The 24,564-nt window shown below is 38.8% G+C and overlaps 1 protein-coding gene across 1 annotated transcript; it reads right to left on the reverse strand.

Annotated features, from left to right (window-relative positions):
* Positions 1-7,657: 7,657 nt before the first annotated feature.
* On the reverse strand, positions 7,658-22,476 carry glo (glorund). Its single transcript, XM_065220099.1, has 6 exons — positions 22,307-22,476; positions 21,491-21,893; positions 20,785-20,929; positions 9,322-9,521; positions 8,977-9,255; positions 7,658-8,673 (listed from the first exon to the last, which is right to left on the reverse strand). The coding sequence occupies exons 1-6, from the start codon at positions 22,307-22,309 to the stop codon at positions 8,126-8,128; spliced, it is 1,578 nt and encodes a 525-aa protein (XP_065076171.1). The 5' UTR covers positions 22,310-22,476; the 3' UTR covers positions 7,658-8,125.
* Between the last annotated feature and the right edge of the window lie 2,088 nt (positions 22,477-24,564).

Here is a 24,564-nt window from a genome sequence, read left to right on the forward strand (position 1 = left end):
CAAACAATCCTTATGGCAACTTTTCCCATACTCAGCGACTGGATCAAAAACTGTTACCCGCCTTACCAGTCGTTTAAATCACTTTATCTTTCTGTTAGTTAGTGGCTGGGTTCCTAAGGAAAAAAGGTTTCAATTTTCCTTCCTTATATGTACGCGTTCGTAGTTTCCTCCCGTTGGTCACCTTTGGCACCTTGTCGAAGGTGGGAGGGCTTAAGGTGTTTCCTCGTAGAGTCCGTTTTTCCATCACACCTCGCAATTTCAAGAGCACACATCTCAAGATCTACGAGGTGTATACATCTGAAAATTTCAGACATTCCTTGCTTCTCCGCAGCAAACAACAAGTAGTAGTTTCAGCTACATGAATTCACAGAAACCTTATTATTTTTATATGTGAAATCGCGAAGTGTAACGCGAAAAAGGTCGCTACAGGGAATCACCTTAATATTATGCTGTACGCGTGCATGTAAGACCAAGAATTTGACCAGTAGTAAAAGCACAGACAAACAGATACAACGCATAGTGTACTTTTCGCTGTAAAACATCGTCACTCGAACACTACCGCCGTCTGTTGAATACACTGTAATAGGCACTACGCGGAACAGATGGCGGTAGTGTGTACACGTCAAACACAAGGAAATTGACTATGCGTGCCACAGGCGGTGGCACCATAGAGGTAACTCTAAGACCAGAAGGTCTCGAAGAAACGAGCTCAACTTTTTGGCTCAACCCTGGTACTATCTTCGGTCCCAAGCTAAACGATGCACCCCTCGAAACATAGGAAAATCCACGAACCCCTAATTGTATCTGTCAAACTTTCATAGTGAATCAAAACAAACATAGTGTGTAGTATTTGAATTTATACTAGAATGGGATACGTTAATCGATTTGCTTGGGACCAATAGCCTAGTCAAGCAGTGAGCCAATTTAAAATCGTTAGTTTCGTATTGATTGTTAGTGGTACTGCCAACTAACAAACATTTAAATTGACCGTTAAATGCGTGCTCGATGAAAAACGTGCAAGTGTTTGGCTGTTAGTCGGTAGTAAAAGCAACAATCAATACGAAACTATCGATTTTAAGTTGGCTCACTACTTGACTAGCCTACAGTCAACAGTGACCAAATAGTTTTTTTTTAAACAATGAAAATGTGACCAATAGCGACATTTACTGATCGGACATATGGAGTCTATTATCATCGTCACGTCACCTCACTTTCTTGTCACCGTGCGACAAAAACAAACTACAAGGGACAGCCCTATAGGGTTGTACACAATGGTGACGTAGGACTTCGTGGTCTTTATTCTATACGTAAACGACATATCTTACATTCTCAAAAAACTTAAATTGCTTATTTATGCCGACGACATGAAGCTCTTTTTGGAAATAAGAAATGAAGAAGACATCAATATATTCCGGAATGAAATACACATATTCTACATATGGTGCAAAAAAAGTCTACTAGAATTGAATGTAAAAAAATGTAACTTAATATCATTTAGTAGGAAAAGAACAACTTCAAACATTTCAATTGCATTAGGAAATCAAACTGTAGACAAATGTGAAAGAGTTAGGGATTTAGGAATTATCTTAGACTCTAAGCTAACTTTCATAGACCATTGCAATACAATTATTCACAGGGCAAATAACATGCTAGGCTTTATCAAGCGCTTTTGCTATAACTTTCAGGACCCTTACACAATTAAAACACTATATATTGCCTATGTGAGGTCAATACTGGAATATTGCAGCATTGTATGGTCTCCATTTTCAATCACGCACGAAGAAAGATTAGAATCAGTACAAAAACAATTTCTATTATACGCTCTTCGTAAATTAGGTTGGACTTCATTTCCTCTTCCATCATATGAAGCACGCTGCATGCTTATAAACATACAAACATTAAAAGAGCGTCGTGAATATGCAAAGGTTTCATTTGTAAATGATATCGTTTCGCAGCGAATTGACTCAACAGAACTTTTATCAAAATTAAATTTCCATGCACCCACTCGGCAACTCCGAAATCGCAATTTATTTGCCATAAAACATCATCGCACAAATTATGCAAAATATGGGCCATTAAACCGCATGATGGCCTCTTACAATAAACACTGCGAAACCATTGACTTTACAATGTCTCGGCATAAACTAAAGCAATATTTTTATTCCATAAGAAATAACAACTCATAAAAGAAAAGACAAGAAAGCTGACACTACTTTTTTATATAAATATATATTTAAGAAAACAAAACTGTATTAGTTGTACTAGTCTACGTTGGTTGACGAAATAAATAAATAAAATAAATATAATAAATCTTATTTGTTACCTGCAGCACGAGCTTGTGTTTTGTCGAAGACAACAAATCAAGAAGACTGGCAACTTTGCCAGAATCCAAGCGACCGAAACAGTAGCGCTGCGCTTGAGTGAAGGTGTAAGCATTTGAAAAATTAGCAAATACACAAACCTTACTTCTGAGGATGTAATCTTTGCTAGCAAATTCGTTCGAAGCATTTACATTTGAGCGGCAGATGACGCGATTTTACCTGTCTCATAGCGTTCGTATGAGAAAATGGAAGAGTTGCCAGTCCTCTTGATATGAAGTCTTAGGTTTTGTGTAGGAATAGTAATTTGAGCGGGGTTCTCTCTCTGTTTACACTCTTTAGTATGACGCACTTGACATACACACTTAGAAAAAATAATGTAAATGTAGGCAGGGTGCCTTCCATTCATTTTGGATAAATAATGTTTTATTAAATTATGGAACAATAAGATATTATAGTAATATATTGTTTGTGTAAGCAACAAGAAAAGACTGGGAAGTTTGTGTTTGGCACATAATACCTGCCAATTTTGCTACACGAGTGTCGCAATAAGCGATTTTGTCATTTATTTCACCCACTCTTCGTTCTTCACTCTTCGCGAAGAGGCGATTAGAAAATCGCTCATTGTGACTCTGCCAAAGCTAAATTTGCAGGTTTTATGCGTCAAACACAAACATTACAATCTTTTCTTGTTACTTACACATACAAAATATCATCATAATATATTATTATTCTATAATTTAATAAAACATTTGTTTAGCCAAAATGAATGGAAGGCACCCTGAATGTAGGTGCTCTGAGACTGACATATACGAGCGTCAATGTTGACATAAAATTGAGTCATAAAAGACGCGAAATATAGTTGAATCAAACGTACTTTTCGTCGAGTACCGAACTTGTCAGTCTCGGAGCACTTAATTTTACATGACATGTTCGTTTACGTCTCACCCCTGCGCTTCGGTCAGAGAGCGTATAGGGCGTCGTTGTGCCAATTTGGTCGTGGCACATTTCGAGTATGAGAGAGTAATTGCAGTTAGCTCAAAAGTGCCTGAGAAAAATGCTAGTACTTCCGCAGATTACCCGAAGTTGCGATAGTGAAGGTATGATCACAGAAAAGCAGACATAACACTCTTAAAACGTTCATAAAAATCGTTTTTAACGGTCAATTTAAATGTTTCTTATTTGGTAGTACTGCCATTTGTGGTGCACATAATCAATTCCCCAGCGTTTGACGTTTACACACTACAACCATCTGTTGAGTGTATTGCCCATTAAAGTATATACGACAGATGGCGGTAGGGTTTACAATTATAAATTTTCAATGTGTTGTGTATGCTTGTCTGTGAAATAACATTGAGGTAACGTTAGGATAAATTCAAAACATTGAGAAATATTACGCATCACTTTCAGAAATACTTCACTTCGCAACCGATGAACCATTCTGACGGCCATATGAGTACCCAAGTAACCATATAGTCGCAATATAGCTTGTATATTCTTACTTTGCTTGAGTATGGTTAGTTGGGGAATCTGATGAAACTGTCACTTCTTGAAACTGATCCCTTTCGTATTTCTTTCATTCTCCTTTCGCAAACGGAGCGCTCGATGGACCAGTGACTTTGGACGTGAGCCTCGTCCCAGATCACCATGGCAATTCAATAACATATGGTGGACATCAAACCGGCCAAAAAATGCGGAATCATATTAGAACCAACCAACCAAGGACGGTCTACGGAAGGAAATTGCCGGTGAAGCCCGGAATGAAATACGAAGCGTTAGAGAAAAAGTCCAAGGGATTCCAAAAGAAGCAAATAACGACGGCGGAAGAGCAGAATATGGTGAGAGCTTTCCATTTATTTAAAAAAAAAAAAAATCAAAATTACACTAAATACATGCCAGGGTTGAAAAGAATATTTTCGAACCTGGAAGTGTGTATGTATCACCAATATCCATTTGATAACGGTGATGCATACATGCGGGGCTTATTGTAAGTGAAAGTAACCTCGGAATGGGCGTGACTCTCCAGACATTCTGAAATGGAATGCTGGATCTGCAATAGAGCTATCACCTTCTAACTCCCGGACTAAAGCTGTCTACAATGACCATAAATGCGACATTGTAGAGAGAGTTCTTCCATAATAACACTGCCGGCCAGTGGGGGTTAGTCTTCCTCCTTCTATGGATGGTCATGTGGGCTGCAGCTCGCAGCTTGCTGGTAGCCCAAGGTGACTACATATAGGTGTTCTAATGGGTCAAATTCATGATTCAGCCATATTGGATTTTTGTATGGGACAGCGACCGAGTTTGTTTATAATTTGCTCTAAAACCGCACTTTTCCCCCCCGCGACCTCATCGCCTATATAGTGACAAAGCTGATCACCATTTATATACCCACCATGAGGTAGCCGTTCGTTGTGTACTTGAGAATAAACACCGTTTGGTGAGACCGGATGGAATTCAACTTTGAAATATGTGTTAGGGAAATCAAGTGATCAAGCAATCAGTGATAATTTTAATTATCAAAGCAACAGATGCACATTCGTTCAATTTTCAATTGTGACATTAAAAAATATATATAAATCTTAAATTTAATAGATGTGTAGAAATATATATGATCGATTGGTGATAAAATTATTAAAATTAGTCCTGGGGCAGCTGAGTTATTAACGTTCAAAATCTTTCGTTTTTTTATTACATGTTCCATTTTCGGTTTTCACAAAGTGTACCCCCATATAGAAATGATAGACGTAATCGTAGACGTAGTTACGTTCATAATCCCTCTGGTACCGTGACTCTCGTCACTGAGTGACAAAAGGTGAGGCTCATAATCGCTCCAGTGACGTGACTCTGGCCACTATGTGCCAAAAAGGGACGCCCATAATCGCTCATTAAGTGACACAAAAGTGACTCGAAATTTATGAGGATTTTTTTTAAACACAGTGCACAGTGGTGTAGATTTAGGTCGAAGGATATGTTTTGAGCCTGAAATTGAAACTTTAGACTAAAAGTCTCTTCTGCAAAGTTGTTCCTTATACTAAGGCCCTCATTTTTTAATTCTGGGGTGGTTCTTAATATCATTAAAATCAAAAAAATCTAACTTTTTTGGGTGAAGAAATTAAGATATACATTCTTTAGCAAAGTTATAGCTGAGCTAATTTAAAGCAATTTTGTTAAAAGACTTTTTTGTATCTCCTAAATTGACCGATTTAGAGCAACTTTCTTGAATTGAGTTTGGGTGTCTTTGAAAAACAGTTGTTTTACTCTTGTTTTCTTATTTAAAATTTCTCAACAAAGGTGGTTTCAAATAACTTTTAGATCTTTAGAAGGCACAAATTTTTGATGCACAGAGCTTGTCGATATCTTTCGCCTGGTGGCAAGACAGCTTTTGATCGTGAGTAACATTTGAGTTCATTTTGAGCAACTCTAAGTTAATTTTCAATAGTGACCAAAAATATCCATCCCGAATGGCGCGTTCATCTTGATAAAATTGATAAATATCAGATTTTTAAGCGATGGACCCAATCTTAGATCCATAGGCCAACATTAGAGCCATTTCCCCTATAAATTTGGTTGCTGGATGTCATGATTTTCAGAAAAAAATTAACTATAAACAATTCTATTTGCCACTAAGTTCGAGCCGAGATTACGAGATAAACCTAGCCTACGGCTAAAAATCTCAAATATTAATAGAAAAGCAATACATTGTCATCGTATAGTCATATTTAAAATTGTATGTTTCGATCTAACCATCCCCATCCATCTTGAATGTTCAACTTATTCATGTTTATTAGCTATGCTGAGATTTTGTAATGTGTAGACGTACAGAACCTCTGCTTTTCCAAGCACATGATGCCTCATAAAGCACGTTTTGCCGGGTGATACGGATACATTTTTCATATTAGGCCATCTTCGGATATGATATTTTTTATCTTGTTTGCCTTTACATAAAGCTAAGTTCTTAGATTCCGCTTATCAGTGTGATTCATGACGTTAATGAATTTAATAGATTATATAACGATTTATAACAAGAATATAATAAAATAATTCTGATTATCCTCCTCCTTTGACACATAATGTTGATTTACACTGTAGTTTGTATTTGTTGATGGATATAATGTAATTAACAAATATACTAAATAGGAAGATTTATTATACAACTCTAAAGCTGCCCCCCGCGTCCTATCTCTTATGTCAATTGACTTTCTGAATTCTCTTATTGAAGTTCATTTGATGATTATTTATTCTTATTTAATAAATAACTGAAATCTCTATCTAATAATTTCAAGTTTTTCTGGCTTTGACATATATTAATTATATCTTTGATCGTCCCAGGTGACACCTTCAAGTGACTAAAATGCTTCACTTTGAAGTTAGTTTTCTAGCTAATTTTAAATTGTAAGGGTAAATGTTCCAATTACGCTCTCACGTTTCCACTATGTCACACCACAAAAATTCATATAGGTATGTCACAATAGAAGCACACCACAGTGGAAATCCCGAGCCATAGTTCAAACACTTATCCCAAATCAAAATGCAGCACATATAAGATTAGTTACAATACCATGTACCAAAATGGCGTTTAACATTGTTCCCTGAGTAATACCTCAATGAAAACAACAATGAAAGCTTGTCACGCAAATAGAAGGAGCACTGTTGGGCACTTTCTGAAATATTTCAATAGTGTAATTCTCTTGCAAAGCCAAATAAATCTATCTGCGTAAAAATAAATAAAATTAGAGTGATTTGCGGAAAAACCCGCCAGTATCGCACCCAACGTCAATGCCTATACGTAAGCGTACTACAACGCGGCTGTCAAACAAAGTAGTAATAAGTGTGATACTATCACTGCTAGACTAGATCTTTGGTTTTCTCATGCAATGGTTTATCAGAGAGGGGAAGCTTAGTAATCCCCATTGCCTGCCCATGGCGCCATTCTATCATGACATGAGCCATCAACGCTGGCCATAAACCTACCGTCTCCAACACTCCACTAAAAAGCATGAAATTAAGCCCGCCCAGCAAACAAGGTGGGGCCTGTTCATAAACTACGTAGACAGTTTTTTTGGGATTCTTCACCCCCCCCCCTCCCCCTGCGTAGACAATTGTCCATACAAAAAAATTAAAATTTGTATGGGCCGTGGATAATTGTTAACCCCCCCCCCCCTAAAACTGTCTACGTAGTTTATGGACAGCCCCGTGCAAAAACTAGCAAGGGGAGGGATTTGCAATTAAATTAAATTAAATGGAAATTACTAATCGAAATCGATTGATTCGAGAGCGGGAATAAGAGCGATAATGTATAATGGAATTTCTTTCATTTAAAACCAAACAACGATCGATTAGGATCCTGAAGCATAGATACTGATGTATTCAATGTTTTCTTATTTTTTGTGTTTACAAACTAGTGACCTGGTAAGTTGAGTTAGTTACGCCTTCGGTTAAGTTACCACACACTCTTATGTTTTGTTCCTTCGATAAATTGCGTTATTTTTCAAACGTTTAAAAACTGAAAAACAATATTTCCTATCTTAAAACCTAAAATAAATGAAAAGTGATTTAGCTTCGAAGTTGTTAAGTGCTTTTCTTTTTCTCTCAAATGTAATGGTGGATTGCCGGGAGGTTTGCCACCCCGACACTTACTCTCTAGCTGTTTGTTTATATTATGTGTGGTTGTGAGCGAATGTAGTAAATGTTGAACTCGAATTAATCAATGCATTTGTGTCGGGAAATTACACATCTGGAAGCTAAGTTTCTTCACTTGTCACCATGTCGAGTGTTGCTGAATCTCTTGCAATCGGAGTAGTAGTTCAATCCATAAACTTGCTTTGCGGTCGTCGTGATCCAGCAAAGAGCTCGATGTACCGCGAACCCATCTTCTCCTTGTGTTTCTTCATGGCCTTCATCGCTTCCTCCATGGTGTCGAAGTAGGCGTCACCTTCGCCGGACGGACGACCTCTGGAGTCGAATGAAACCGAAGACTTGACCGGTCTCAGCGGCATGAAGAAGTCGTAGATGTCCTGCTCGTCACAACTGAACGGCATGCCTCTCAGATGTACGCAGAACAGATCCTGTTCGCCGCTGCTGAAAAAGTCATTGCTGGTGAAATTGGTTCCACCGCCGCCGCCGCTGGTGTTGCTACCGAAGCTGCTGTAATTGTTGCCACCAAGTTGGCCACCACCCCCGCCTCCACCGCCACCACCGCTAGTGGAGCGGAAGCCACGGTCCGAGCCGAATCCTCCGGAGCCGGTGTTGTCATTGCTGCTGCCAAAGTTACCGCCTCCGAAGCCGCTACCTCCGGTGCTGTAATTGCCACCGCTGCCGCGTCCCGAACCGTAGCTGGTGCTTCCGCCACGCTCTGAAAGAAGAGACATTTGATAATGAACTTGACACTGAAGCAGGTTTGCTTGGGTTATCGAATTTCGTTGAGGGCTGTGAGGACCATCTGAGTTGTGATGCTGGCGGCTTGTCAAGATGGGACAATATTCGTAGGATTTTAGTTACAAAATGCGCACGCAATGGAGGATGAAGTCGATGCAATTTACCTTTGTTCAACAAGCAAACCAGCAACGTTTTATGTCGAAACCCACCACCCCGCGCCGGACTCACTCGTTCTCACTCATTCAACGTGAGCCTCTACGAAGAACACTCAGCCACTTACTCAACTGATCCTGCAACAATCTCAAGATGTCAATGTTGCCCGTATTGTTGGCCAACCCACCGGAGTACATGTTGCCACCGCCGCCGCCGCCGCCACCGCTGCTCATGTTGCCACCGCCGCCACTGCTTCCGTAGTTGTTACCACCGGTGGAGCCGTAGCTATTTCCGCCACCGAAGCTGTTGCCTCCGCCGAAGCCATTGCCATCGCGAGTACTCCAGTTGCTGCCACCGCCAATACCGCCACCACCACCACCACCGGATGGAGAATCATCGTAGTCATCTGGAATGGGCATGACATTGGGTCAACATTTCCCTCGCTAGGAAACTGCTCGCAAAGAGCTCTTACCTCCGCCGCCCGATCCCCGACCGTAACCTTGACCCGGTGGGAAGCGCGCACGGCTGTTGCTATCGTTGCCATCGTTACTCGAGTTGCTACGACCACCTCCGCCGCCGCCACCGCCACTGCCGCCGTACGGTGACATACGCCGCAGACGTTTCTCGGCCCACTTCAGTTCACGAGTGCTACTGCGGAACAGCTCGATATATCTGTGGTGCGATGATCATGATGATGAGGACGACGGTTCGAAAAATAGGACAAGAATGGTTTTTTGTTTAGGGTTTTGATGGGGGGAAAAGAAAACAGAAAACTTGCGTTAATCTTGCTGGCAAAGAAATTCGGGAGATACGGTATTTTTTTTTTTTTTCAATTGGTGTTCCAGAAATAGAAGGTAGTTTCTTTCAAGTGTTATAGGATCCGTTTGAATTGAATGGAAATAAATCAGTCAATGGATAGTCAGATGCTTCGAATCATAGTATATAATGTGTATGCCTAGGTTTCAACTTGCAACGTTTTTGATGAAAGATAAGTTAAATCATAAGCATTTTATCGCGTTATTTTTTGCTACATACAATTCGATATACAGTTAAATTTAATCACATTCATTTCAGATTTTTACCTGATATATTGCCTTTGTAATAAATCTTTACCGTCATGAGAATTACTTTTTAAGCGTATTCCTAAACTGTCCTGTTTTCTCTATTGGCTCTTGTGGATGGGATAAAATAGTTTTGGTATTGTTCATGACGCTTTCTAAACTAAGTAGGAAACTTTTAGTGTCCATTGTTAAGTCATGGTAGTTGACAATTCGATTCCAATGTATAACTTATTTTCGCCAAAAATTCGAAGGGAACAGTTCTGCCGAGTATCTACCCACATAAACGCATGACAGTCCCATTTAAATAGGAAATCAAGCAAAGATGTGACTGTTATGCTTTTACGGGCAGTCATTTAAAATTGCTATTAACTTTTCATATATTTCGCCATTATTTCTCCTCCAACTGTATCGAAACCTCTCAAATAGATTTTTTCTTATCAAAGTTCATGATGATCAGCAAATGAAAATTTTAAAATGACAGGGCTGGTCTGGTAGCGATCAGTGCTGTCGAAAATAGTGATGTTAGTGACCATTTTGAAGAAATAAGTGACCAAATAGTGACTTATAGTTGTAAAAAAGGGACTATAAAGCGACCTAAGGGAAGAAAATTATTCGTTCTGATGGCATACCAAATAAATGTTTGATGTTTTAGACTTATTCAATTAGATTCTCAGAAACACTTATAGATGTACAATAGGAACCTTTAAACCGAAAGATTCAATAGAAAGTTTAACACTAAACCTCTAAGCTTCTACTATCTGGAGAAAAACTTGAAAAACCTGGAATTCGCAAGGAATTTTATTTGTCTTGAAACCTAGAAGTATCAGGAAATTTAAAAATAAAAACAATTAATATTCCTAGTTATTTTCTTTCACACATTGAACAAATACATTTTTAAAATTCAGAGGCTTCAAATGATTTTTTTTTTTTTGTTCTTGAATATGCATATTTCCCACAAATTTTATAAATGCTGAACTGAAAAGTTATGATACTTTAAGAAATTTTCTAGAATCTGGAGTCAAAATCCTTGCACAGTTTTAGGGCTCATGGAATTTTATTATTATTACTAATGACCTCATTTCACTGGAGTTCTGGAAAAAAAAAATCTATGAGAAAAACATCAACTGCAATCTGCTTTCATGGTAATTCTGAGAAATTTTAAACTTCATGTGAAGCCTATGCCTACGATAGTAAACTCCAAGCGAATTTTCATGAGAAATCTCCGTTGAATATGAAATGGACTATTCTGAGGTCTTCATCTAATAATTGCCTTGAAGTTCTTTAGTAGTTTGAGAAACTAGCCTGATGCTCGCAATACTTCTCATCATTTTTTTTAACTTCTCTAAACTTTTTCGGGCTTCCTAAAGATTCCACAATTTTCCTAACGATCATGAATCTTCTCTAAAGTGTTAACAATTCACTGAATTTATCGAAACTTTTTTTATGATTTAAGTAATTTCCCTGCTCTGGAATATCTTTGCTCTGAGGATATCGAGCTGAACATTGCATTAGGTCCTAAGTAACATTGACAGATTCTCGTCGTCGACTTTCTCTCTTCCACGGCCATATAAAGACATTCCCAGGTATTTTCAGCACACAGATCGATAATAGACGCTTTTATCTAGCATGTTCTGTGCTCAAGTAATTAACGAAAGAGAAAGTCAACGAAGAGAATCGATCAATGTTACTTAGGACCTAATGCAATGTTCAGCTTGATATCTGTTCTTTCTTGAAGTTTTTTTTTTTTTGTGTATAGCTTTAGTAGCGAGATCAATATCTTTCTCGAAGTTCTCGAAACTTCTCTAAAGTTTTTGCAGTTCTCATGAAGCTTGTTGAACTACCATGAATCTATTTGAACAGTTCTAAAAACGTTTAAGCTTGCGTGAACTTCTGGACTTATGTGAAAACCTCAATAATTTTCTTAACATCTCTAAAGTTCTCTGAAAATCTGGGACCTTCTTGAATTTTCCCGCTAATTTAGTGAAACTAATGAAACTAAACTCCCCTGAAATCCCCTTTGTTTTTGGGGCTTAACTGCATAAAATTATTTGAGATGCTCCCGAAATGTCAATAAAAGTTCCTGAAGTACTCCCTTAAGTTCCATAGACTTTTATGAAGTTCTCGAAATGTTTCTGAAGATCTCTGTATTTCTGTAAAGTTTTCGAAGTTATTCTGAAATTTCAGGAACATCTTTAAGCTTCCGCAGCGAAATTATTAATATAGTTATATGATCTGAGGTTCTCAAGATTTGTCTGAAGTTCAAATTATCGAAACTAATTTATAACTTCTTCAATAGTCTAGAGTTTCCTAATGTTTTTAAAACTACCCAAAATATTGCTCAATTTCCTTAAAATTTTCTAGACTACCCTGAATATCTTAGTATTTTTTTAAAAGAACCCACCATTTACTGGACTTGATTGAATTGCCTTTAGGTTCTACAATTTTCCTGAAGTTTTATGAAGTTGAAAATATCGATGCTTGTTAAAATTTCTTCCCTTTTTTTATTAATGGAACTTCGTTGATGTTCTCTAATCAACTTAGCTAAATTTTCGATTTTTTAGATCTTCATGATATAACACCCTTGAAATACTCTCACATTTTATAGATGTTCATACAATTTTTATTGCGTTCCAGAAATTTTCTCTGAGCAAACCGAAGTTTCCGGAAATTCAGGTTTCTGCTATTCCTTGAAATGTTTTGAACTGCCCTTTAATTCTCTTATCTGTCTAGATGTTCTCGAAGCTTCCCTAGAACTTTTAACTCTAATGAAGATCTCGGTTCTGCTTTAAAATAAATGGAATTCTCCTGAAAACCTTTAAACTTCCCTGGAATTTTCTGGATTTCAGTGAAGTTCCTAAAATATTTCTGAAATTTTCTGAAGGTCTCTGTACTGAATCTTTCGGACCATCTCATGGGTTCTCGATTTTATTCCAGCATATCATGGAACTATCCAGAATTTGTCTCAACTCACGCTTATAGATTTTTAAACTAATTCAATAGTCTGGGTTAAAGTTTCGGGGGCTTCCCGTTAAGATCTCTGGAATCCCCCAAAGATCTCTAGATCTAGCTTTTCTGAGATCAATAGAACTTCATTGATGTTTCCACATTTTTGTTAGTACGAAACGTCACGACATTAAAAATGTTGTAATCTTAGACTTACTAAAATGAAGTAAGCAGGGTGGCAAGTGAATTTCTGATTTCAAATTTCTTGGTTTTTTCCCGGTTTTCCTGGTTTCTTCTATTAAATTCCTTGGTTTTTGAACAAAGCTTTAAATATATGAGTTTTGCATTTTTCCTATAATTCTTCTACATCAGAGAAATGTCTTAACTATATTAGTGAAATACTTCAAATTATATGCTTCGTATGCATACTCAACTGGTTTGAAAAAAACAGAAGTAAAATAATTATTCCATTAAATATATGCAACGTTCGCTGAGCTGTGTCGACTTTTCACCAACACAAGGGCATTCGCTAACTAAAATGCATATCATTGCGTCAAATCACATAATAAAAAATATTTAAAATACATCAGTGCTCAACCGGTTCATGAAAACAAATTGAAATTAAATTTGAACAGATAAATATCCATTAACTGAGTATTTGTAGTCCAAGGTTTTTCACTTAGCTAACGTCTACTGTATTCAAGCAGCTTAAGACCAATTTCTTGACCTCCGCTCAAGCCTTAATCCTGGTTTAACTAAATGGGTACAGTGGTCCCTAGCGATATTGGCATTTATATGCCATTAACACTCCGAACACGAAGCCTTCGGTAGAATGTGTAACAGAAAACTTGCAATGTTTGAATGGATGAATTTTACACTCGTTTCCTTTCAGCATCGCTGTCCCTATCGATAGCTTCCTTGTACCGATCGTAGGAGTTTTTGGCATACTGCACAAAACTTTTCGTGATTCCGACTTTCGTCACGCCTCCAGCATTAAATATTGCATTATGCACAATGCGCTGAGCCACAAGACTTTCTTCTGTCTGGTTGATCACCAAACACTTCTTATTAACGAAAAATCCCTGTTCCAGCGTGGCATTTCCATGCGACAATATAATAATTTTCGTGACGAAACCCATAAGGTTTGGAACATCTTTGCCAGCAACATTCATAAGTCATATCCACAATCTGTCCAAATCTGACTTCAGCGATAATTTTTCAAAATTTTCTTAAAATTAAGAGCATCGCACAACTCATTATATTCCACCATAATTTTTGTCCGCTACCGTACCATTAATATTATTCTTCTCCACTAGTTGTTCAAGACAAAAATTCAACTGCTTGTTTAGCAGTTTCAGGAGAATTCGATAGAACAGCAGGATCGAGATAAGAAACATATCTGGTCATAGGGTATGACAATGGTGATCGGTCTTGCGTTGTACGAAGGATTGCTACGTAAAAATCCTTACAGTTCTGTCGGAAAATTAGGAGGGTTTTCTCCGAAACTATGTTTTCCCCCACAGGCAGGCATGGAAAATCATTTACATTCATTTCATGCATTCATTTACATTCATTTGCCCCTAACTTTTTTCATCAACAGAATTCCGCAAAATGATGTATGGAGTTTTTATAGGTTTTGTTATTAGCTACAATTCTTGCTACTAACTCAAATCTGTATCTCTTATGCATCACGAATTAGAGCGGGCAGAACTCGTTACTGTTTTTCAGTGCATGTAAAATACATTCACTGAAAAACAGTAGTGGATTCTGTTTGCTCTGGTTCGTCATGCATAAGAGATATGGATTTGGGTTTTTAACAAGAGTTGGAGCTAATAACAAAACCTACAAAAGCTTCATACATCATTTTGTAGAATTCTGTTGATGAAAAAAGTTAGGGGTAAATGAATGTAAATGAATGCACGAAATGAATGCAAATGATTTTCCATGCCTGCCCACAGGACTTTCAACCGCAGCTTTCACAGCAAATCCCAGCTCAATCTTGGCTACCGGCAAGAAAGAATATTCAGAAAGTTCAACACTTATGAGCGATATGTGATTCACTTTCAAAAGCGCCGGTATGAACGATTTATCCATAACTGGTTTAATTATATTTGTTGATTCGGTGAAAAGAAAAGGCACCATAGGTTCATCGCTTTAAAAAAATTTCAGGAATAGTTCAACTGCAGCAGCCGATGTCATGAAAAAGTTAAACAAACCGACATACATCTGTAAATTATTATTTTTCCTGGTAATTCCCGGTTTTTCCTGGTTAAAAAAAAAATCCCTACATTTTCCTTTTTTTCCTGGTTAACTTGCCACCCTGAGTTAGTATTTAACATATTTAATGGATTAAATAGTAAAGCTGTTTCTTTAAAACTGATTGTCAAGTCTTAAACACGTTTGCGTTAAAAACACATTTTTAACGCATTTCATAAATATCATTCTTATTATAAACCTGGAAATTATCCGCCAAAGTTATGGAAAAACCTGCAAAACTCAGGGAACTTTATTTAACCAAATGAGTGGACACCCTGTAAATAGAGAAGAACGATTAAACGGTAAAAAAAAAAACTCTATACAAGGTCGTAAACATCGAATTGTTCAAAAAATGTAAGCCTATTCAGAAGAATTGTCAATCTTGAAATAAATTCAGGTTTAAAAAACTTTAAAATAGTGACTTATTACAATAAAATGTGACATTAGTAACTTGGTCTTAAAAAATAGACTTTTTAGTGACTGTCTTGGAAAAGTGACCAAGTCACTAAAAAGTGACTCGCTACCAGCCCTGGTTGCATGGGCTTGCACACCTTGGAATTCGTGCCACAAGAAAGCTGATCGCCGATCGCTTCGTGTGGCCATCAATGCAACGGAAGCACTATTTCGGCATATGTATTCACATGGATCTAGTTCGACTGCTTGCGATTTCCATTAGAGGTGAGTGCATAAAACCCATCCAGCTCACTAAAGGGAGTCGATTCTTTTGAACAGCTCTTCAGCTCACATTGGAATTATAGACATTATGACACAAATTGGATAATTAATTAGTGGTTTTAGTGCTTAAAACCGCATGCAATCGTAAAAGTAGTCTAAACCAATAAATCCGTACCTTAATACATGGCTTTACTTTTCAATGGAAAACGCTACTAACGCAATAACTGATTAACCATAGCGTAAACCGAAATGCGCAAAATGTGCCAGCAACATAACAAAAAATGTATGCGAAAAAGCTACACCTATGTCACACACGATGATATGATTGACATCGTGGCACACGATGTTACGCCTTTTCTCAAGCTATGCAATCCAGTCTACATTCTGATGTTATTTCTTCAGCAGAATTTCTCTCACTATTCTCGGCATCAGCTTCAGATCATCAGCTCAGATCCGGATCCGGAGCTGAATCGTGAAAAATCGAGAGAAAAAAAAGATCCGAAGAGCTGGACGGGTCCGAGAGTTGTCATCCTAAACAGCTCCCAGTGAATCATTCGGGACGATGATTCCGATCCGGAGCTGAGCTAATAAGCTGTAGAGCCATAGAGGTAACTCTAAGACTAGAAGGTCCCGAATTAACGTGCTCAACTTTTTTGCTCAGCTCTGGTACTCTCTTCGGTCCCAAGCTAATCGATTCACCCCTCGAAACATAGGAAAAACCAATAACCCCTCATTTTATCTGTCAAACTTTCATAGCGAATCAAAACAAACATTGCGTAGTACTAGAATTTCGACTAGAATGGGATACGTTAATCGTTTGCTTGGGACCAATAGGCTAGTCAAGTAGTGAGCCAATTTAAAATCGTTAGTTTCGTATTGATTGTTGGTAGAGCTGCATTTCGCTTTTTCGGTTATTTGCTTTTGTGCCGATCTTCCGCTCCCCCAGAGAATTATGGGAGGAGAGGTGAGAGCACATATACTGGAGGAATAACATCTACTGGGTAATACCAATAGAAAATTAAGATCATGTAGCACATGCACATATTTCTCTCTCTCCCAAACAGCCGCTGTCGATCAGTAGGCACATGTTGTATTACGCCAATGAGATATACATTCAGGAGTGGCACATGATAGTGTTTGTTTGTGTTTGAGAGCAATACTACGAAACATTTTCGGAGATGAAAAGTGGTGACGACACAAGAACCAACTCTCCGAACAAAAATCGTGATTGTGACGTCGCAACTTTATTGTCTCCGGTGCCTGAAGCCTCGGGTACACGGGACCACACTACCACCCATAAAGTTTGCCCCGCTTACTAATACATTCGTAAGAGGCACTGCCTCACCTATAGGTAAAGCACATAGGTATTACGCGCGAGTCTTGGTTTACGCGGTGACTGTTCAATGCGTTAGTTGAGTAATGAGTCCTTTTTTGAAAAGTTCCACTATGAGTGATGGATTGAATGGATTAGACTTGTGATATCAGTGATCTGATGAGCTACGGTTCCTAAAACATGAACCGCGGGTCATCAGCTGGCTTTAGAGAATCGGGTCTATAGAACAGCTCGGGAGCGGATCGCCCATCTCTAATTTCCATATCGCATAACTATTGCCGACCGTTTCCCGCGTTGGCCAGAAGCAATTCCACTCCAGGACATGACAGCGCGGACAGTTGCTATGGCCTTATAAAATGAATGGATAGCACGTTTTGAAACAATCACAACTGACCGGGGACGTCAATTCGAGTCCCAAATCTTTCAGGAGCTGACACATTTGCTTGGCGTACATATCACATTCACACCACCGCTTACCATCGACAATGAAACGGAATGGTCGAGCGCTTTCATTGCATTGATGTGTACCAACTCGAAAATTTGGTATGATCGCATTCCTTTGGTACTGCTGCTTGGTTTGAGGTCTGCATTTCGTGAAGATTCAAAGTGTACAGTAGCAGCTGTAGAGGTCTACATATGATCCACCAGCTCATTGCGTGAATCGTTCGGATTTTGTGAAGATTCTACATCAAATATTCTCTGATGCAAAATTGCCTAAAGGAACGCGACATGCCAAGGAGAGACTCTATTTGAGTCCCGAATTGAAGGATTGCAGCCATGTGTTCATTCGGATCGATGCAGTTCTACGACCACTTCAACAACCATATGAAGGACCATACGAAGTTCTTAAAAGGAGTAACAAAGTTTTTGAAATTCTGGTGCCTGGCAAGAAGCAAATCGTTTCAATCATTCGAGTAAAACCAGCATTCATTTGTGATGGCAATCTGTCTAGTTATCCACAAGATGATCGTCGCAAAGTAATTACACCAGTAGGACATTGTGTTCGATTCATGGTGTAACTGGGCGGGTGGCGAACTGACAGCGCCACCCGATGCGTGAAGAGAGAACCTTCAAAAGAGAAAGTCACGAACAAGTGTAAACACATACGTATCGGAAATAAAACGCAATTCACTTTGTAGTAAACGCCGTGGTTTTCTATTCGCGAACCAAATTGTTCCCACAGTCCTTTTAAATGATAGCTTGAAAGCTGATGTGTATTTGCCCCGTGCTGAGTAATGAACATTTTAAAAAGCTGTATTTTATATAGAAAATCGTTTACATCGCATGATCTTTAACAGATATTAAATAGCTTTATTCGGCAAAAATGTGTATGTATTTTTTTTTTTTTTTTTATACACCCTAATTAAATTCTTAAAAATTACTCTAAAATGAGAACGTTGCCTTCACAAAGTTGCTTCTCAAATACATCTTTACTGAACCACATGAAGTCAAACAAAATCAAGGCTAAAAAGTTAGTTTCTGACAATCATTTAATTTGAGGCCCACCCTAATGTTCACAACCACCAGAAAAAGGGAGTCTTCAAGCACAAAAACTTCACCAACGTCACCAAACGTCTAAATATTACAGTAAATGCTCTAGGACTAGTCAATTCCACCAGAATTCCCATGCTCAGGGTATGCACTGGATTTCAGAAATTAAATTCCCGGGAGACACCACCATAATTTTCCCGGTTTCATAAAAAACAGCATAACAAGAACTAAACCACAGACAAACAGACTTAAAACATAGACAATTTTTCACTGTACAACATCGTTACTAAAACACTATTCGCCATCAATTGCGCACGCTGTCATGGGCAGTACGCTCAACAGATGGCGGTACACGGCGAATGAGAACGACCCAAATTGAGTATAGTTCACTCATAATCGCCAAAAGTACACACGGAGATGAGAAACTACTCAAAATTAAGCACTTTTCCTTCAATTCTATAGTAGTTTCCATTTAACACCAGCAAAAAATTTCTTACTCTTAAGTATTATATTATATTCCACCCAAAATTATGTTTAATTCACGTAAATTTTAGAATATGCAATTTACTCAAAAGTAATTTATCGGGCTAAACTATATCGTTGGGTCGAATCTATCGTTCCTTTTTTGACAACAATAACGAGTGCAAGTGAGAGGCTCATCTCAAAATTAAGTAAAAAGCACTCATATTAAGGGTAGTATTTTTTCTCCGTGCAGGAACTCAGTGATTAATAAATTTGCCTCATGGTTTGCAGTGGAATACCTCAAAAACCTGGCGGAATATGAAGAAAATCGACTAAAGTTTTACTCAGTCTAGGAGTAGTACCAATAGACTAATGCTGCCTTGTTTAGACTACAGAGTTATAACATGTTATAGCGCTATTTTGATGGTGGTTTCTGTGTTGTAATTATTAAACAGGTATAACATGTTATAACTCTGTAGTCTTCAAATGATCAAAATTCAGAGAACGATTAACGAAAACGTAGTTTTATAAAGGCTATTATTATTGAAATATTGTGCAAACTTCATACGCATCGAGTCCACAACTACAGTACCCGTTCGATTTTGGCAACAACACCGTGCTATGTATTTTTGCACGTTGTTATTACAATTTTTAATAAAAGATTAATTACTAATAACGTCCATGTCATCAAGACCGTTCGATTCTGGCAACACATTTTTGAGCTTGTTTGCCAAAATAGAACGCGTATTGTACATCGATATGTCTTGAATGTTTGATCAACCAGCAGTTTCGCGACTCTCTTGGTAGCAAGACATCAGTAAAGTGTACTACCGATAAAAGCATAACAGTCACATCTTTGCTTGATTTCCTATATTCTAATGGGACTGCTATGCATCTATGGGTAGTGTATGAGAATGAACTGTATTAATTGATTTTACAGAAAATTATTTCCAACTATTTTAAAGTAATAGTTGTACCGCATGGTGGATATTTACTATCACTATGTACTTGAACAAAAACTACATACACTTTCCAATTAAAATATTAGGATCACACGTATGAATAAAAGAGAAAAAGAGACCCACAACCAAAACTGCCATGATTCTGTTTTGAACAAAGGAAAATTATGTCACTCATGATTATTGAAGCACCTGACTAGCCGCGAACTATCGGATTTCCATTGACCTGGTTTACCATAATTGTGTCCCGTTCCAAACTCAAAAGAAAAAAAAATCATTGATCTAAAAAAAAAGGCCCTCGAACCCGCCGAATAAAACCGAACCCATCCACGTGGATATCGGCGGAAGGAGCGGCTTTTTGGAGTTAGTAGTTCCTAGGTTTGCATTAGCAATCATCAAATAACAATAAATTATCCCTTAAAAAATCAGGCATCCAGAATGCGAGAATTGAACGACAAACGAAAAATGCATTGAACAGATTTTCAAACAAATCATAAACTAACAGAAGCAAACGCAAACGCTACAATCCAAATAAGAGTTCTACCCTAGAATTTCTTAAACCTTATATTCTTCTCGCGGTTCGTCCATCCTACGGAAATCCACCTCTTCATACCATTATATTTCTTTCACATCCAGATCACAAATGCATTGAAGTTTACCATAACACTCTAGGTTCTCTATAAATGTATGTTTTTGAAGTATAGACAAAGAAAAAAAAAGTAGTGTAAAAGCTTGCAGTTCAGAAAACAACCCACCTGTTCCCAATCTTCTCTTTCTGTTTGCTCATGGCCTGTTCGGCTTCGGCATCAGTTGCAAATTCAACAATCGCCTCCCCAGATGCCCGTCCCAGCTGATCCAGTGGCAAAACAATCCCATTATAGCCATTCTTTATCGTCAACCCTGTGTGTGTATGTAACGTTGGTTTTAAATTTGGTTTGAGAAATATCAATCGAATCTGTTAAGTTGAATCAAAAAAAGGAAAGGGATATAAAAGGGTAAGGAGTTTCGTTCTTAATCCCGCAATGTCCCACAGGAGCCCTTCCCTTGAGGGGGATGCTTTCTTGCTGTAGTAGTCCTCCTTTGACGGGAGGGTACGACGAGGCAAAACCCGTTGTGCCACTTTGAGCCAAGAACGAAACTGTTTGCCGAGCGCGTGATAGTTGATTTCCTAGGAACGATACCCACAAAACTAGAGAGATAGACAGAAGATAGATAGTGCACGTTAATTTTTGTTCCCTTCAGAAATGGGAAATAGTTGGAATAGGGAACCAAGAGTAGCAAAACATTTTTATTTTGTTACGCACGTTAGTAGTTGGGAAAGAATCTGAAAGAATACCGCCCATCACCGGCTGTCCCCACGCGAAGACTCTTCCGTTTCCCTCTGCTTGTCCCGTCACGTTAGCTATGTACCTCCCAGGAAATCGGCCACAATCGCACCCGCCCTCGCATTGGCACACTTACCGTTGAAGAAGCGCTTGACGTCATCCTTGGTGCAGGACCAGGGCAAGCCACGCAACTTCAGTACCGGACCGCCATCCTCGGCGTTCTCGTCCCGGTTGACAGCCGTATCAAACTGATCGTCCGAAGCCGTGAACACCTCGATGTACCGATGGCCGAGGGTGGCCTTGTTCTGATCCAGCGCCTTGATCTGATCATCCAGCGTCGGCAAACGCAAGTAAGCTTCGCCCGTCTGACGCTTGGTCATCTGGTTGATGCAAATGTGCACCTGATCAATTTCGACTCCGTTCAAAAAGTCGCGGATGTCAGCCTCCGTGATGTTCCACGGAAGTCCGCGCAAGCGAATAAAGAAACCGGATCCGCATCCGTCGTTTCCGTTCCCGTCATTATAGGGCATGGTACTTGTCTGTAAACAATAAAAATATGTATGAAACCGAATAACATCAAACCCAAACAACGCAACACGAAGAAGACAGAAGCCGAACCAGAACCAAACAAGAATTGATGACAGTCGGAAGCGTCGGAAGCTTACTACAAGAAAATTCACCGAAGGCAAAGATAAGGAACACGAAAAAAATGCCACTTGGTAATGGGCTGCGAAAAGACGCCGCCATCTTGGCAAATGCGATGCGTCGTTTAGAAAAATTTACATTTTTTAGATAGTTTCTCACAAATTTACACGTTAAGCACATAAAATTTATATTTTCCGATCATTCATTGTAATTGAAACAGTAATCAACACCATTAAACCGGAAATACTGGAGTTTTTGAAGCATTTTCAGCAAAGTGCGAACATTAGCCCGAATTTAAAAAACTTACCATTTTAGAATACTTCAACTGTTTTTCAGCAAACTTTAACCTCGATGAATTTCCCCACACACTAATGGATCGATTTCACAAGTTTTCACTAACTTTTGCACAACTTTCACTAGGGAAAATATTTTTCCCAACTACCCGGTGAAAATTCGACAAACCAACGCCGGTCGCAAATGAAGTTGAAATGAATGAATGGCGGCTGCGTACCAAGAAGTACAGAGAGAGGTGCAGCAGATCAGGAAATATTGTTGGATTAGTAAACCAAAAATCAACGTAAATGCAATAAAAGACGTCACAAATTGCTTGTATCGTACAGGGGTTTCACTCACACAACTTTACCGAATGTTTTACCTCGGTAATCTGGCAGCTTGGCTGCAGCAAACGAAGAAGATCGAAAGGAAAATTTAAGAGAATTCGTACAATCCCTGCGGCTGAAACTTTGCCACAGTTTATCGGTGAAATCAAGAACAAAGTTTTAAAACGAACTACAGTATCCCCTAGCCAACTCATTCATACCATTCATATAAATACTGTCGGTGTATAATGAGTCACGCCAAGAGTGAAGCCAAGTCTACCAATTGAACTGTCAGACTGGCTACCTATCGTGCAAAGTAAACAAACATTACGATGCTATGAAAGGTACACGCAAGGTATTGCAATAAAATATAAAATATATATGAATAAATGATCATAAACACGCAGTGAGCATTAAATTGTCATGGGATACGTTTGGTAATGATCAGTAATAAGAATTTCTACTATTTTTTGATAAGATAATTTGACAAAATCACTGAAATAACGATTCACTACAGCCGCTTTTTTTTCTCGCTAGAAGTCATTTGAAGTTGATGTAGAAGTCCTCTGTTGCCAAGCAGCCATGGTAAAAACACTGAACCCTTTTGCACGGGTGGCAGTTTTGTCTACAAACACACCACCAAGAGCATTGGGTTTTACGCGTCGTACCAGTGCTCGATGGAAAACACCAAACGCAGCGAACAAGGCACCGGTACCGGTGCCTTGTTCGCTGCGTTTGGTGTTTTCTATCGAGCACTGGTACGAAGCGTACAACTCAATGCTCTTCGTGGTGTGTAAAAGAGGCAGTACGCAGTGTAGTGTTGCGTTTAGACATGCCTGTTGCCAAGTGAAAAGAAAGGGAATCTTTCGAAAACCGTGATGCGCATACAACTGTTTTTTTTTCTCTTGGCGTGACTCATTATACACCGACTCTTATTCATACAGATTCATACCAAATTTATAAAATCTATTCGGTACTTCTTTTTTTTGCTGAATTCGTTCTGTAACATATAATTTGTACCGAAAGCTTTGTAAAATATATTGTTTTACCATCTTTCAGCAGTAAATAATACTGAATTTCCGTACTATCAGAAAATTAAGGAAAACTGTAAATAAATATTACTTTTTTGACAGTATCGTAGAATTGCAGTCATTTACAGTTTATGACTGCAATTCTACAATAAAGGGTGTCCACGATGAAATTGCCACACTATGAAATTGCTCTAACTTTTTAACCGTTGGGTAGAATTTAATGAAAATTTGGGTGGATTTAGTTCATAGTGCATTATTTACATCCTGCAAGTTTTAAAGTCCTGTGATCAAAGCTCGCAGAAATGGAGTCGAAAGAACAGCTCGTGCGTGATAAAATCTTGCGTATTCATCACGAGAACAAGGATCTCTCGCATCGTTCCTTCGCTAAAACGTTGGGAATCGCGAATTCCACGGTGTCGCGAGTGATTAAGCGGTTCGAGGAACGGTTGACCACCGATCGGAAGCCCAGAAGTGAAGGAAAAAGTATTCCGTACAACACCAAAAATCACAACCGCGTAGTTGGGGCCTTCAACCGAAATCCGAACGCCTCCGTTAGGGATGTGGCTAAGAAGCTGCACCTAAGCCGAAGTTTTGTCCAGAAGGCCAAAACTAAGGCTGGGCTTCGAACGTTCAAGGTACAAAAGGCCCCTAATCGCGACGAGAAGCAGAACAAGTCCGCCAAAACCCGTGCCAGGAAGTTGTACCTCAACATGCTGACGAAAGTTGAATGCTGCATCATGGACGACGAAGCATATGTAAAGGCCGACTTCAAACAGATCCTCGGCAACCTGTTTTTCACGGCCAAGAATAAGTTCAGCGTTCCGGAGCATGTCCGCACTCAGAAGATGTCCAAATTTGCGAAGAAATTCCTGGTTTGGCAAGCCATCTGCACGTGCGGGAAGCGGAGTGCACCTTTCGTGACCCAGAACACGATG

Source organism: Ochlerotatus camptorhynchus, unplaced genomic scaffold (genome assembly GCF_037179485.1).
Source record: "Ochlerotatus camptorhynchus isolate MF236.1 unplaced genomic scaffold, CSIRO-AGI_Acam_v1.1 ptg000116l, whole genome shotgun sequence".
Taxonomy (NCBI): Eukaryota; Metazoa; Arthropoda; class Insecta; order Diptera; family Culicidae; genus Ochlerotatus; species Ochlerotatus camptorhynchus.

Bases quoted from the DNA above. Each gene is read 5' to 3' on its own strand.
- glo (XM_065220099.1), bottom strand. The intron at 9,256-9,321 runs GTAAGAGCTCTT...TGCCCATTCCAG, and splicing joins TCGGGGATCGGGCGGCGGAG to ATGACTACGATGATTCTCCA. The intron at 8,674-8,976 runs GTAAGTGGCTGA...CTCTTCTTTCAG, and splicing joins ATTGTTGCAGGATCAGTTGA to AGCGTGGCGGAAGCACCAGC.